Source organism: Oryctolagus cuniculus, chromosome 10 (assembly GCF_051225735.1).
Source record: "Oryctolagus cuniculus isolate XC-2025 breed Fujian yellow rabbit chromosome 10, ASM5122573v1, whole genome shotgun sequence".
Taxonomy (NCBI): domain Eukaryota; kingdom Metazoa; phylum Chordata; class Mammalia; order Lagomorpha; family Leporidae; genus Oryctolagus; species Oryctolagus cuniculus.
Window position 1 is genome coordinate 60199295 of NC_142876.1, and position 17089 is coordinate 60216383.

At 41.8% G+C, this 17089-nt stretch overlaps 1 protein-coding gene across 3 annotated transcripts in view; it reads right to left on the reverse strand.

The window, feature by feature from the left end:
• Window positions 1-17089, reverse strand: part of MYOM1 (myomesin 1) — a 166952-nt gene that overhangs the window by 59407 nt on the left and 90456 nt on the right. For all 3 annotated transcript variants that reach the window (XM_070050417.2, XM_002713606.6, XM_089305875.1), the window contains exons 15-18: window positions 13361-13544; window positions 12603-12777; window positions 10163-10284; window positions 5660-5856 (exon numbers count right to left, since the gene is read on the reverse strand). In XM_070050417.2, the coding sequence (XP_069906518.2) occupies window positions 5660-5856; window positions 10163-10284; window positions 12603-12777; window positions 13361-13544 (678 nt within the window). The remainder of the gene's footprint in view (window positions 1-5659; window positions 5857-10162; window positions 10285-12602; window positions 12778-13360; window positions 13545-17089) is intronic.

A 17089-nucleotide genomic window follows, 5' to 3' on the forward strand; every position in this document is an offset into this window, starting at 1 on the left:
ACTAAAGACATTTTCTTTAATTGATAAAAGTTATCTACAAAGCACCTATAGAAAACATAATAGTTAAAGGTGAAATGCTGCGAATTTTCCTTTTAAGATAAGGATCAAGTCTAGAAGGACCAACTTCACCACTTCTATTGAACATTGTGTGAGTCTAGGCACAAAGCAAAGTAAGAAAATAAAGTAAAAAATATAAAATTTGGAAAGAAGAAGTAAACTATCAATATTTACAGATGACCTGACTATGTAAGAGGGAATATAGGGGCTGGTGCTGTGGCGCAGTAGGTTAATCCTCTGCCTGCGACACCGGCATCCTGCACCCATGTGGGAGACTGGGAAGAAGCACCTGGCTCCTGGCTTCGGATTGGTGCATCTCCAGCCATTGCGGCCATTTGGAGAGTGAACCAGCGGGTGGAAGACCTTTCTCTCCGTCTCTCCCTCTCACTGTCTGTAACTGTACCTCTCAAATAAATAAATAAAATCTTTAAAAAAAAAAGAGGGAATAAAACAAATTATAGGTAACTTATTAAAGTCATTAAGAACACTTAGCAGGGGCTGGCATTGTGGTGCCAACAGGCTAAACCACCACCTGAAATGCCAGCATCCCACACGGGTACCAGTTTGAGTCCAGATTGCTCTACTTCTAATTCAGCTCCCTGCTGGTGTGCCTGGGAGAGCAGTGTAGGATGACTCTAAGTACTCCAGCTCCTGTGCCATGTGTGAGACATGGATGAAGCTCCTCACTTCTGCCTGGCCCAGCACTGGCCCTAAATGCAGCCATTTAGGGAGTGAACTCTCTGTTTCTCCCACTCCCTTTCTCTCTCTGTAACTCTGCATTTCAAATAAATAAATAAATAAATCTTTAAAAAATTTTAGAAAAGAAAACAGCAAAAAACTACATTTAACAACAGTATTCAAAATCAATATTTAAAAATTATAGTTCTCTATACAGCAACAAAACTATATAAAAATATACTATTGACAACACTGAAAATATATAGTACCTATAAATAAGTGATGTGCAAATCTCTGCAGAGAATTACAAAATTTTAAAGAAAAACTTTAGGGGCCAGTGCTGTGGCACAGTAGGCTAAGCCTCTGCCTGCAGTGCCGACATCCCATATGGGCACCGATTCAAGTCCCAGCTTCTCTACTTCCAATCCAGCTCCCTGCTTGTGGCCTGGGAAAGCAGCCAGAAGATAGCTCAAGTTCTTAGGCCTCTGGACCTGGGTTGGAGACCCAGAAGAAGCTGCTGGCTTCTGGCTCCTGACTCAGCTTCAGCCGTTGTGGCCATTTGGGCAGTGAACCAGCAGATGCAAGACCTTTCTCTCTGTCTCTCCCTCTTTGTGCCTGCAACTTTCCCTCTCAAATAAATAAACAAAATCTTTTTTTAAAAAAAGGAGAAAAACTTTAAAGAAGAGCAAAATAAATGAAGAGAAATATCATGTTCATGAATTAGCAGACTTATTTTTTAAAAGGCAATTATTCCTTACCTAATATTTTTAAAAGTATCAATCATTCCTTAATTTACTCCTAGATTCAATGTAGTCCCAATTTTAATTCCAATGGATTTTAGTTTATATTATTTCTTTTATTGTTGTCTTTCTTTTTTTCTTGTGTGTCTTTGTTTTTGGTAAAACTTGGCAATGTAATTCTACAACTTATATCAAAGTACAAATAGCTAAGAATAGCCCTGGTAGAAGAAGGAACTGGCAGAACTTGATCTATCAGTTATCAAGTTTACTGTAAAGCCATAATAATTGAATCAGTGTAGTTTGGCCCAGGGTAGACAAACACACCAGAAGCACAGAATAGAGATCACCAGAATGGTCTTGTGCCTATAAGAAAATTGATATGATACAGGCAGCCTAGCAGAACTGCAGAAAAGGACAAACTTCAACAGACAATACTGGGGAACTCTGTCTCCACTGGAGGTGGGGTAGGATTAATGTGACCCTTACCTCACAGTGTATACAAAAATTAAAGGTGAGTTAATGACTGAAATGTAAGTGGGAGGGGCCGGCGCTATGGCACAGTGGGTTAACACCCTGGCCTGAAGTGTTGGCATCACATATGGGCGCCGGTTTGAGACCCAGCTGCTCCACTTCCAATCCAGCTCTCTGCTATGGCCTGGAAAAGCAGTAGAAAATGGCCCAAGTCCTTGGACTTCTGCACCCACGTGGGAGACCCGGAAGAAGCTCCTGGCTCCTGGCTTTGGATTGGCACAGCTCTGGCCATTGCTGCCATCTGAGGAGTGAACCATTGGATGGAAGACCTCTCTGTCTCTACCTCTCTCTGTAACTCTGTCTTTCAAATAAAAATAAAATAAATCTTTAAAAAATGTAAGTGGGAAAACCATAAAGCTTCTAGGATGTAATCTACAATATCTCTATGAAAAGTATTTCTTCAAAAAAGCACAAATCACCAGTGACAAAGGAAATATTGGTACATCTGACTACCATTAATTTGAGATTAAAATGAATGTGGTTCAGGAAATATTTAGATGTTGAATTGCCACTGGTTCTATTTAATTGAAAGAAATTCTGAATGACTAGTTGACCAAAAAAAAAATATATATATGGGTGAGATGGTCATTTACACATTCAATTTTTTTTTTAGCCTTTGTCTATATTCTAACTAAACTAGGGTCCCTGTACTTGTAAAACTACTTGCAAAACTCCTTAATTGGTGAAGGATAAAGCCTTTGTACTGTAATCTAAATTTAAAATGTTATCTCAAAAACTAAAAAAAAAAAAAAGGCAGAAAGAAGGGTAGAAGGAATGAAAGTGGGGGAAGGGAAGATGGGAATATCATGTTTTTAGATTTGTGTCTACAAATTACATTGAACCTGTTAAAATTAATTAAAATTTTAAATTTTTTAAAAATTAATGTGGTCACTATAAAGAGGAAAACATGGCCAGCGCCGTGGCTTACTAGGCTAATCCTCCGCCTAGTGGCGCCGGCACACCGGGTTCTAGTCCCGGTCAGGGCGCCGGATTCTGTCCCGGTTGCCCCTCTTCCAGGCCAGCTCTCTGCTGTGGCCAGGGAGTGCAGTGGAGGATGGCTCAAGTCCTTGGGCCCTGCACCCCATGGGAGACCAGGAGAAGTACCTGGCTCCTGCCATTGGATCAGCGCGGTGCGCTGGCCGCAGCGGCCACTGGAGGGTGAACCAACGGCAAAAAGGAAGATCTTTTTCTCTGTCTCTCTCTCTCACTGTCCACTCTGCCTGTCCAAAAATAAAAAAAAAAAAATTTAAAAAAAAAGAAAAAAAAAGAGGAAAACATGCCACTGGTGGTAGAAGATAACACAATTTACACAGATCAGTATTTATATTAATAACATATAAAGAATGTTATGAGTCAATAAAAAAAATTAGAAAAATGGGTAGAAGCCTTAACAGGCATATCATTTAAAAAATGTTAAGGGAACAGTGCTGTGACACAGCAGGTAAAACCACCACCTGGGCACCAGTTCAAATTCTGGCTGCTCTACTTCTAATCCAGCTCCCCGCTAATGTGCCTGGGAAAGCAGCAGAGGATGGCAGAAGTCCTTGGGCCCCTGCATCCACGTGGGAGAACAGGAAGAAACTCCTGGTTCCTGGCTTTGGATCAGCCAAGCCCCAGCGGTTGTGGCTATTTGGGGAGTGAACCAGTGGATGGAAGCTCTCTGTCTCTTCTTGTCTCTCTGTAACTCTGCTTTTCAAATATATAAATAAATCTTTAAAAATATGTTAGAATGGACCACTTACAAAGAAAAATATATTCACATTCATTTGATACTCAGATTGCCAAAACTGAAATTGTGTGAATACACCAAGTGTTGACAAGGATGTAAAGCAACAGGAATTTCCGTATTCTTCAGAAAAGAGTATGGAATTCTCTACTAGAGTGGAAGATAAATGACTCTGGTCTAGCTAATCTACTCTGTGAATAAGCTACAGAAACTAAATGCACATATGAACAAGCACATGTACAAAAACCTTCACAGGTGGGGCTGGTCCTTTGGCATAGTGGGTAAAGCTGCTGCCTGCAGCACTGGCATCCCATATGGGCACCAGTTCGAGTCCCAGCTACTCCATTTCCCATCCAGTTCCCTGCTAATGCAACTGGGAGAGCAGCAGAAGGTGGCCCAAATGCTTGGGCCCTTGCACCCATGTGGGAGACCTAGAAGAAGCTCCGGCTCTTGGCTTTGGCCTAGTCTAGCCCCCAGGTGCTGCAGTCATTTGAGGAATATGGAAGACCTCTCTCTCTGCCTTTCCCTCTCTCTGTGTCTTTCCCTCTCTCTCTCCATAACTCTGCCTTTCAAACAAATAAAATAAATCCCTTTTTAAAAAATCTTCCAATAGATACTTTCCAAAGGATTGAATTTTTTTCTCTCTAGATTGTTTCATAAGAGGTCAACACCCTGGCCTACTGTCCAACAGAACTTTTAGGTAACTTATTAACTTAGCTATTAAGAAAACTTAGCAGGGGCTATCATTGTGGCGTAATGTGTTAAGCTACTGCCTGCAATGTCAGCATCCTATATAGGAAATGGTTCGAGTCCAGATTGCTCCACTTCCAATCTAGCTCCCTGCTGGTGTGCCTGGGAGAGCAGCCGAGGGTGACCCAAATGCTTGGGCCCCTGAACCCATGTGGGAGACCTGGAAGAAGTTCCTGGCTCCTGACTTCAGCCTGGCCCAGCCCTGGCCATTGTGGTTATTTGCGGAATGAACCACAGGATGGAAGAGCTCTCTCTCTGACTCTGCCTCTCCCTCTCTGTAACTCTGTCTTTCAAATAAATAAATCTTTATTTAACATTTAAAAAATGTTCATATCTGCATCATGTGAAAGTACCCAAATAGCATTCAATAACAGAGTGGAAGAGTATACTGTGATACAGTCAAATGATGAAATACCATACAGTAATGAAAAGATTGCATATTGCTACACACATAGATGTGAAAGAATCTTGAACATGTAATTTCACTTGTACACTCTAAGTATGTATATGACATTCCATAATTTTCAAATGTTAAATTAGAATGTGGCATTGAATTGGGAAATCTGCATTGCCCTGGCCTTACCCTGCTATGGACCCTCAAAGCATGAGGTTCTGTGAGTGCTGGGAGATGACAGTAATGAGGGGAGCCATCAGTGAAGGCATCAGTGAGACCTCAGGTGCCTGAGGTGGGCTGAATAGTGGAGGCCTCTGTGTAGAGTAGTACACACACGGAGTACTCCTCTCTGGCCAACAGAGCCACTGTGCAGGGACACTTAGTGGAAGACTGAGTCCACCAAGGCCTTATCCCTTTGTCCTCTGAGATTTAGATACTGAGAGTTAAAACTCTAGAGTCATTTGGATCCAGGGACTCTTGAAGCTAGTGGCATACTGGATGTGGATGTTTTATAAATTTTGCAAGAAACATTAGTTTTCCCAATCAGTATACATTTTGTGATAAATATTCTAAGAAAATATTATGTATATGAATCAGAATATATAAATGTTACCTGGTTAACTAAACTTCTTGTATTTACCTAGGTGTGTTTTTCACGAACTCATGATACAGCAGACAATGGACACTGGAGAAATGGCAGGAATCCTTTACAAGGTGCTGAGGGTGCACATGTGCGTGTGTGCAAGCATAGCCTCATATGTAGGACAGAAGTCACAGACTTACCTTGTATGCCTCGTCACTGACAGCCTTGATGTTGGCTTCTCTCCATTTTCCAGGTACTCCACCAATTACCTCGCGATAATTCACATAATAGCCAGTAATTTCTGTCCCTCCAGTCTTATCTGGTTGCTTCCATCCAAGAACCATTGAGTCACGAAAACTTTCAAGACATTTGATATCATAGGGTGGAGATGGTGCCGCTGTTGCAATAAGAATAGCTTGTGAGTAAAACAGATATGCATTAATGACTCCCTATGTATCAAACTTGCTTAACTGATGCCATGTATGAGGGCACTAGATCTTGCAGTGTAAAATTAAAACATGAGACTTATTAGTAACTTGACCTATGACTTGATGTAGAAAAAATGATGGACACGGGGTCAAAAGTACACTGCAATTATAATGCCAAAGATAAAAAGAATCTGCTGCAGCAAGATGGTACAATATCCTGAAAAGAATGACTCTTTTTTTCCACAATAAGAAATATTTTTTCCAAGGTATGTATTTTTGTTTTTTATGTGGTTTTGTTTTTATCTGCCTTCTGAAGAAAGTGGAATGTGCATTATCAGTTTCTGCTTCAATTCCCTTATTTAGAATTTCCAAATGATTAGATCTCACTATTCAGGCTCTCTTATCCTTGCAGAGAGCTTGCAAACAGGAGAAATCTTATTCTGGAACACAGCTTTCAAAAACATTTTTTAAAAGCAGGTATTGGGGCTAGCACTGTGGCTCAGCAGGTGAAGCCACTGCCTGCAGTGCTGGCATCCTCTATGGGCACCAGTTTGAGTCCCAGCTGGTCCACTTCTGATCCAGCTCTCTGCTATGGCCTGGGAAAGCAGTGGAAGATGGCCCAAGTCCTTGGGCCCCTGCACCTGTGTGGGGGACCGGGAGGAAGCTCCTGGCTCCTGGCTTTGGATTGGCCCAGCTCCAGCCATTGCGGCCATTTGGGAGTGAACCAGCGGATAGATCTCTCTCTCTCTCTCTCTCTCTCTCTCTCTCTCTCTGCTTCTGCCTCTCTGTAACTCTTTCAAGTAAAATAAATAAATCTTTTTTTTTTTTTTTTGACAGGCAGAGTTAGACAGTGAGAGAGAGGGAAACAGAGAGAAAGGTCTTCCTTTTTCTGTTGGTTCACTCCCCAAATGGTCGCCACAGCCAGCACTGCACTGATCCGAAGCCAGGAGCCAGGTGCCTCCCCCTGGTCTCCCATGGGGTGCAGGGCCCAAGCACTTGGGCCATCCTCCACTGCCCTCCCAGGCCACAGCAGAGAGCTGGACTGGAAGAGGAGCAACTGGGACAGAGCCTGGCACCCCAACCGGGACTAGAACCCTGGGTGCTGGCGCTGCAGGCGGAGGATTAGCCAAGTGAGCTGCGGCGCTGGCCTAAATAAATCTTAAAAAAAAAAAAAAAAAAAAAAAACCAGGCACAATGGCACAATGTACTCTGCGATTTTCTCTTAGTATATAATATTTTTGTTGCATTATTTTTAACCTGATGTGGAATATTACTTATTATACTGCTGGCACTGTGCACTGTGCACTGTGTTTGTTAATGCCTACTTGGAAAAATATTTGGAGAACATTTCAAAAGTCTTCCTTCATTTTGTGGCTTTGCTAATCAACTTTTCGATCTACTATTGACATTACAGTACGGAGTGATGGAAAGAAATCCATCTAAATATGCAATGATGTCAGAAGGAATTTTATAAATATTTATTTGGATTGTGGAGAATAAACTATCTTATTCTTTTTTTCCCCACTCACCAACCTCCTTTATTCTTTACATCTAAAAAAAAAGAGTTCAGAGTACTGTTTGAACATGAACCTCAAATGAATATCTCATCTCATTTTGAGATGAGGGACAAATAAAAGTGTCAAAAAACATTGGTTGTTGGCCGGTGCCAAGGCTCAATAGGCTAATCCTCCGCCTAGCGGCGCCAGCACACCAGGTTCTAGTCCCGGTCGGGGCACCGCATTCTGACCCAGTTGCCCCTCTTCCAGGCCAGCTCTCTGCTGTGGCCCGGGAGTGCAGTGGAGGATGGCCCAAGTACTTGGGCCCTGCACCCCATGGGAGACCAGGAGAAGCACCTGGCTCCTGGCTTCGGGTCAGCGCGGTGCGCCAGCCGCAGCGCGCTGGCGGCAGCGGCCATTAGAGGGTGAACCAACGGCAAAAGGAAGACCATTCTCTCTCTCTCTCTCTCTCTCTCTCACTGTCCACTCTGCCTGTCAAAAAAAAAAAATTGGTTGTTTCAGAGGTTGGGGGTGGGTAGAAATAGGGGATGGATGAGAGACATTTAGAAATTTATCACCATGTGTTCATCATTTTCTTTCTTATTTGATTAGAAAAACATTCTACCTTAGGATATATGTATGTGTGTGTGTGTGTGTGTGTGCATAAATATGTGTGATAAATGGCTTGATAGCTCATTTCTGTGAAAAATATTCTATTGTCTGCATGTACCACCGTTTATCCACTTACCTACTGAAAAATTTTATACACACACACACTTTTATACCACATATATCAAATATCCTAATTGGATAATCTTAGTTTACTGATAGTCTAAAGTAAATCTCTCTGGGAATGTGGATTGCATATCATAGCAACTCAGAACAGACAGTTATCTATAGTCATTTGAAGTAAATTATTTGAAAGCTGAGGGAGACCAACAGAAGTTCACAACCATGGCCCTGCCTCAATGTTACATGCTTGTGAAATATTTTTCTGCTACACGTACTGAACATGAATGTCCTAAAGGATCTCACATAGGCTATGACTTTTAGGTTCTAGCTGCCCTCATGCTTAATTCTCTTGGCAAAATGAGACCACAGGTGTGCCTCCCTGACAAACAACAACAAAAAAGTTCTGTAACCAAATTACTCTAGACCTTCTGCCATTATTAAGCCCCAAACCCCTACCCAATTACTTTTGCAAGTCGTTAGATGAAAGTATTTCAAGTGGCGAGCTGAGGACACAAAAAATTAAGAACCAACATTGATGAGAGCAAACAGAGATGAGAGATGGGATCTGGACAATGAGATGAGGACAGGATGGAGACAGATGAGACAGTTCGATTTTTTCAACTCTCACCTAGGTCCTTCTTCGTTTTCGGGGGCTCAGACTTACTTTTCCCCTTAGGAGCTGCCTTCTCTGGTGATGGGGTCAGCTCTTCCTGAACTGTTTCAGTTACTTTACTCACTTCTGTTTGGCCCAGGTTGTGGGAGCTACTGGGTGGTGAAGGTTTGTTAAGTTTGCTATAGAGCAAAGCATCTTTCTGAAAGGTTGGCGGGGAGGCCTCATGCACAAACCCCCTGGAGTCTGTTAGTCCACCGGGCGCAGCACTCGGCTCAGGCCACACATCTGGAGATACTTCTCCCCCTACAATTTCCAAATAACAACAGAAATGCGGTGAGCCTGGACACAGCGCACATTGCTCTTAGGTAAGAGAATAAGTAGAAAACATTAGGACCACAAGCAGAAGAAAAACAGTCATGGCTTAACGGAAGTCAGTTGAATTTGCCAGAAATACAGAAAGCGTACATTTCACATAATTTACACCAGAATACATTTAAACTTCTCCATATTCTGGGAAAAGAAGAAACGAGAGCAACAACAAAAGCAAAAAACCATAGACAGAACAGGAACTGTTTCTATATGCAGAACTAAATGCGTCTTTATGTAAGAAAAAACATGTCTCAGACATTTCTTGAGATATAAGCCTTATTATTCAACAGAACTTTAAAGAGTGATCATAAAGTGTACAAGAGACATATTAAAATCCTAATCCTAATTTTATAACAGAAATATGCCCATTACTACTATAGTAATGATCTGTACCTCCCAATCTCAAAGCAACATGACCACTATTGTCCATATAAGGAATATTCAAAGGTAATATGGGATGATAACTGAACACAAGTGATATTCTTTTTAATGTGTTATCATTTCACAGATTTTATTTTTGTCCCTCTGAACTACCTGAGTTCTCTCTCTACTTTCCAAGCTTAAGAGGTACATCACACACACACACATATGTAAACATGTGATTAAGCAATGACATGTGCTTTGCATGAGTTTTAGAGGAGTTTACAAAAAGCAGGTTAATGTGCTATTAGTGAAAACAAGCCTGGCTTCGTCGCAGATGAAATGGCTTTTAGATGATCTGTGTTACGGGTGATGCCCCACTTCATGGAATCAGGATGGCCCTTCTCAGTCCCAGGATGAGTGTGAAGTTAGAATGGAGGCTCACACAATGGGAAATATGAGGAAACTTGGGCTTGTGAAGATGGGAAGGTTATAGATGCCAAGAATCAGGACAAGTGACGAAGATCTGTAAAATGACAGCTATGGAAAGTTAGACGTCACCAAGAGTCAAAGAAAATGACCATCTCAGGATGCAACCATGGAGCAGTACTACAAGCTTCAAATGATTTCTGGAGAGGAAGTTATGTTCCTTTATAACTTAGAAAAACGCATTTCCCCCGACAAAGTTATGCATGACGAACTTACCAATAGCGGCTTTGACCTCAATAGCTTCCGAATCCTGGGAATATTCACTAAGCCCAGCAGCATTAACGGCTCTGACCCGGAAAATATAACTCTGACCAGTCACCAATCCATGACAAGTAAATCTAAAAGGAAAGAAAAATTTTTAAAAATTCTAGAAAGGAAGTCAGGGAAGATGATTATTAGCTCAATTAAATGATTTGGTTTTATCAAAATGATTCATTTTTCAAAAAGAATAAAAAGATGCAGAGAGATTCAAATATCTTATATGCTTAAGAAGGCAAATGAGGCAATTTTGTAAATTTTGTTAAAAAAATGGTTTTTCCCTGATGCTCACTGTAAAATGGAGACAATAATACCTACATAATAATGTTCATGTATTAGTTATAAAGTTGTAAAGTACCTATTATAAGGCCTGACATATAAAACTCATTTAATAAGTAATGGGGCATCAACACTATTATTTTTAAATTGTTTTTTTTTTTTTTTTGAAAGACAGAGAAACGGAGGGCCAGAGGTAGACAGAAAGAGATCTTCCATTCACTGGCTCACTCCCCCAGTGCTTGCAATAGCTGGGGTTCAGCCAGGTCAAAGCCAGGAGTCTGGAATTTCACCCAAGTCTCTCACATGGTGACAGGGACCTAGTTAATTGAGCCATCACCTGCCAACTCCCAGGGTACATTATCAATAAACTGGAATTGGAAGCATAGCCAAGACACTCCAATATGGAATGCAGTTCTCCCAAGTGGCATGTTACCTGCTACGTCAAATGCTTCCCCTAATAATATCACTGATGGCTGTTTTAGATATATATTTATGGCTGAAAGGCACAGACTGCTTCTTGTCACAGAGACCTAACCATTGTCTCTCTGAATTTCAGAGAAGGTACAATTACTCAAGAAATTACATTACACTAAAATCTGAGAATAAAATGAAAAATGGATTCTAGAATTACTAATTAAAGGACCCCACAATCAAGCATGAATCCATGGGCAGTTTCATAGAAAAGGCAACCTCATACTTTAATAGCTATTATGGCTATAAAGAGCATTTCATGAAACATTGTACATTTAAATCCATCTTAAGGACTGTACCCAGAGGAAATAACAGGTCTGCTAATGACTCTATGACTGTTAGCACAACCAAATATATAACAGAGTCAAGTAAAATATTGTCCAATCCCTTAGTTTTAGAGTTATCTCAGTTCCACAAACATTTACTGAGCATTCTGGCACTCTGGATCCTGAGCTAGACATTGTAGACACAAATAAAAGGTGGTGCCTGTCTTTCAGCAGCTCCTATTTGTGGAGAGGCAGATTCTGCCCACACTCAAGAATGTTTTTCTAAGTGATCCAAGGAAGATGTTGGAAAACTCAGTAAAAATGAAATACACAGGCAAGCTAGTGAGTCTCTCACAAAACATACTTCCTTCTCCCATTAATAGCTTTCTCTATTCTCTCATGTTCTGTAAAAGAACCAACTTGTAGTATGTGGGTCCTTGGATTTACAAGTGACTCAAGTGAGAAGCTAACTACATAGCCTGTCTGACAATTTTAGGAGAATTCTCCTCTTAGACTGGTCCTAAGTCAAAGGAGGCAGAGTTGAGTGCAGGTCAGAACTCAACATCAGGCTGCAATGCTGCTTGACAAAATTGTTGAAAACAAGAAAAAAAAATCCTCCCGACATTAGAAACAGATACAGGGGCCAGCACTGTGGCACAGCAGGTTAAAGCCTGGGTGCTGGTTCGTGTCCTGGCTGCTCCACTTCTGATCCAGCACCCTGCTAATGTGCCTGGGAAAGTAGCAGAAGGGAGCCCCACCTGGGAGACAGGGAAGAAGCTCCTGGCTCTTGGCTCTGGCTGTTGTGGCCATTTGGGGAGTGAACCAGCAGATAGAAGACCTCTCTCTCTCTGTCTCTACCTCGCTCTGTAACTCTGCCTTTCAAATAAATAAAATAAATCTTAAAAAAAAAAAACAGATACAAAAAGGCATCGAAGTGTTCTGAATATTCTGGTGTGGTCATTTATATCTGCTTAGTACTGGTTTTAATGCTCAGAATTTGAAAAAATGTGGAGACTTTTTTCTGTTTTTTTAGAATGCATGGATAATTTAGGCTAAGTAGAGACTATTAGATTCTTGGAATCTAGTATCACATTTCATATTAAACAGAACAGAGGGGTAAAACCAGAAGAAATAGCAAATAGGAAAAGAATCAGAAAGAGAGATAAAATGAACTCTTAGAATAGCTAGTATGATGTGTTTTTAAGTGTTTAACCTCACAAGGAAAACTTTTTTTTTTTGCCCAAGGGTAATTTGTTAGACATGCTCAATTTTAAATCCATTTGGATATTTAAGGTATAACTTAAAAAAAAAAAAAAAAAAACCTCCCCCTCAGTTGGGTTTTTTTGCTGCTGTGTGGGTCCATAGTGCCTCCAGGGAGTTACCGTGAGCCCTTCACGGGGTTGTTGTTGCAAGGCGCCCACTCGCCAGAGCCAACCACGCTTGCCTCGATGTAGTATCCGACCAACTCTTTAGCATCTTTGGACTCCTCCCAAGTAACCACTACAGAGGTATCCGTGTTTCTGCTTGGGATGATTTTTCCAGGAGGCTGAGGGATATCTGAGAAAAGAGGAAAATGGTGATCAACTTACTGTGGCTTAAAAAATTCATACTTATCACCAGTGCAGAATATACCCTCATCGAAGTTTTACAAAAAGAATCAAGTCAAATATGTTATCTGCTAACACAGACAATTTTTAAAAGGTTAGGTTGAGAACATAATGATAAGCTAAGTGTCTCTGAACACCAGGAAAAAACACATCAGCACCTACTGTTAAAACTCCAAATTCCTGGGCACGTTTACTTTTCACAAGCAAAACTAATGATGTTTTGTTTAGCAGAGCATGCATAGCTCTCAATAAATATGAAAGAAAGATGTCACCATTTTTACCTGTGACTATACACTTCTGTATATACAAGACTACTTTAACAGTTTGTTGGAAATGAAATGAAAAGACAAGATTATTTTAGCATACACAAAAATGAAATACATGGATAGTTTTTTCAAATATACATTTCCATGAGCTTTTGAAGATCCCTGTGTGCATGTGGGTGTGTGTAAGTGTATGTCTGATAATTAGATTCTTGCCTTAGAATTTTCTCATGAGGTAACTAAGTTCACAGTTAGCCTAACTCCACTTACCAAGTTTGTCCCCTACCACGGTCACTTCTGTGGCCTCTGAGGGCTCACCGACTCCTGCTGAATTAGAACAGCGCACGCGGAAGCAGTAGGATTTCCCCTCGGCCAGATCGAACAGAGCAAAGCGGGGAGACTTCACGGGCAGCTCCGTGTTCACCCGCTGCCAGTTTTCCGTTCCTGCTTCACACTGCGGCAGAACAGAGACACCCACTGAGACAGGGGAACACGAAGCCAGGTCCATGTTTTATTTCTCTGCCAACACACTGCTGCCTTTATGCAACTGGACTGGATAAGAGATTTGGAGAAATACCAAAGGAGGTTTCTGAAGTCCACAGAACTTCTAACTCAAATACGGTTTTGTACTGTTTGACAAATACACTACTTTAATACTTCATTTTTGTTATTAACTAAATATGATCATCAATCTACTTAAGTCATTTATTTTGAGTATAGTTTGGGCTGTCTTTCTGATTCTTAGGGCAGGTAATTAAATTTAATATGCTATGTTTAATACTTTCATTTTTGTTGAATTGTTATAAAATGTTTTATTTAATTCTTTAAACTTGAGAGGCAAAGAGACAGACACAGACAGAGAAAGAGTTCCCCACTGCTGATTCACTCTCTAAATGCTCAAAATGGTCCTGGGTCTGGGGTTGATGGTGGGAAGGAAAAATTCAGTCCAGATCTGTCATGTGGGTGGCAGGGACCCAGGTCCTTGAGCCATCCCCTACTGCTTCCCAGGGTGTGCATTAACAGGAAGCTGGAATCACGATCTGGAGCCAGAACTCAAACACAGGCACTCCTCTATGGGATGTGGATGTTTTAACAGTGCTTTAAGCACTGGGGCAAATGCCTGCCCCAAACTGTATTATTTTAATTGGGTGCTATTTAATGATGCAAGATCATTCAGTTCTGTGCTCAAATACCACCTGCTCAGAAAGGTTTTCTCGATCTCCTCTTCCTCATAGCCAGTTTAAAGGAGTGCTTTGCTCTTATCCTTGTCTATCCCTTACCCTGCCTTGTTTTTCAGAACACTTATCATCCTTTGGATTGAAATAATTTATTTCTTGTTTCCTCTACTGGAAAGAAAATTCTGAGTTCAGGGAGCTGTCCTGTTCACTGCTAGAGCCCAGAATTGTATCTGGCACATAGTAATCAACTCATTTTTTCACTGAATGAATGAAGTTAGTGAAAGACAAAGAATACGTTCTTTGGGGTTGGACATTAGCGGTGAAGGTGCCTGCGTCCTTCACTGGAGTGCTGGATTCCATAGCAGGCTCCAGCTCCTGCCTCCAGCTTCCTGCTCCTGTACACCCTGGAGGGCAATGTGATGGCTTAAATTATTGGGTTCCTGCCACCCACATGAGAGACCCTAATTGAGTTCCCAGCTTCAGCTTGACTCAGTTCTCACTGTTGTGGGTATTTGGTGAATAAACCAGTAGATTGAAACCCTCTCTGGGGCTGGCGCCGTGGCGCACTAGGTTAATCCTCCGCCTGCGGTGCTGGCATCCCATATGGGCACCGGTTCTAGTTCTGGCTGCTCCTCTTCCAGTCCAGCTCTCTGCTGTGGCCTCGGAAAGCAGTGCAGGATGGCCTGAGTGCTTGGGCCCCTGCACCCGCATGGGAGACTGGGCGGAGGCACCTGGCTCCTGGCTTCGGATCTGCACAGCTCCAGCCGTTGCGGCCATTTGGGGAGTGAACCAATGGAAGGAAGACCTTTCTCTCTCTCTCTCTCTCTCTCTCTCTCTCTCTCTCTGCCTGTAACTCTGCCTGTCAAATAAATAAAAAATAAAATCTTTAAAAAAAAAAAGAAACCCTCCTTTCTTTCAAATACATTTAAAATTTTTTTTAAAATTTCTTTTCTTTCTGTTCAAATTGTAAAGTAAACAATGAGAAAGCTAATTAAATAGATACTGTCCTTGGGGTTAGCGGTGTAGTGTAGCGGGTAAAGCCGCCACCTGCAGTGCCAGAATCCCATTTGGGCACTAGTTCAAATCCCGGCTGCTTCACTTCCAATCCAGCTCTCTGCAGCCTGGGAAAGCAGTAAGATGGCCCAAGTCCTCGGGCCCCTGCACCCATGTGGGAGACCCAGAAGAAGCTCCTGGTTCCTGGCTTCTGATCAGTGCAGCTCTGGCGGTTGCAGCCATCTGGTGAGTGAACCAGAGGATGGAAGACCTCTCTCTCTCTGCCTCTGCCTCTCTGTAACTCTGCCTTTCAAGTAAATAAATAAATCTCTGAGTGAGGGAGAGAGGGAGAGAGAAAGAGAGAGAGAGATTCTGTTCTTATAATCAAAATGATCTCGAGTGACTTGGAAAATCTTGAATGAAGGATGCGGTTATAGCTGAACTTTGGTAAGGGATTTAGTAAGAACATTGTCAGAAGCATATTCTTCAGAATAACAAGAATAATCCTTTCTCATTCTTCTTCTAAGTTCCAACTCTGCCCAGGGTCAGCAGAAGCAGAAATTCAGATTCTTGCGATTTTGTTACAGAACTTTTTAACAGTTTCCAAAACTTTTTCCAGAAATCCAAATTATTGACAGATTGATTGGCTGTCAAGGATGATACATTTTTGGAAACATAAATTTAGTAGTACACCACTCAGCATGGTCTTCACTGTCTTCACTGCCTTGACATGGAAAGTGACATGGCACACGGAAGGCCCCAAAGTTACTGGATCTGATCCCAACAATGTTCATAATGAGCTACGTGACCTGTGAAGTCCCATGACTGCTTTTGGCTTCAGTTCATCATCTGTAAAATGGGCATATCTGACAAGGGAAACTCTAAACCAATGTGCAGTCTTTTATGATAATGTGTCATTTGTATGGGGGAAGGGGTAATGTGCTGCCCAGAGAGAGATAAAATTCTCCCAGACCTTTAATCCTGTAGTGTATGGCTTTGATTCATTTTTACATATTCCCTCCTGGGGAATTCTTAAACAATTATCAGTCATTTAAACTTTTAATAATGAAAACAATAGCCTCCTTTCACTGTGCCAAGCCATTATGATTCTTTGATTTTCTCAACTATGCTATGAAGTAGGTATTGTGTGATTATCAGTTTTCCACAGATGACTTAGGCTTGTGAAGACAGAAAGGCAGCTTGGTGTAATGGCCAGTCTGGCTGGGTTCAACTCCTACTTCTGCCTCATACCAGCTATGTACCACTGGGCAAATTATACACCCCGTCAATGCCTCAATCTTCTCATCTATTAAACAGGCACGTTGAGAATAAAAGTTTCATAGGATTGCTGCAAGAACAAAGTGGCTAACAAAACAGTAGCTAATGGGGCTGGCAATGTGGTGCAATGGGGTTAGCGCCCTAGCCTGAGGCGCTGGCATCCCATATGGGCACCGGTCCAAGACCTGGCTGCTCCTCTTCTGATCCAGCTCTCTGCTGTGGCCTGGGAAAACAGTAGAAGATGGCCCAAGTCCTTGGGCACCTGCATCCGTGTGGGAGACCCAGAGGAAGCTCCTGGTTCCTGGCTTCGGATGAGCACAGCTCGGGCCATTGCGGCCAATTGGGGAGTGAACCTGCGGATGGAAGACCTCTCTCTCTTCCTCTCTGCCTCTCCTCTCTCTGTGTAACTCTGACTTTCAAATAAATAAATAAATAAATAAACAAAACAGTAGCTATTTTCATTCTTGCTGATAGAAATTCAACTGCCAAGTGACAAAGTGCTCCTCTGTGACATGAGAAAGAGCACAAGATAGGGAGAGGTTTAGCGCTG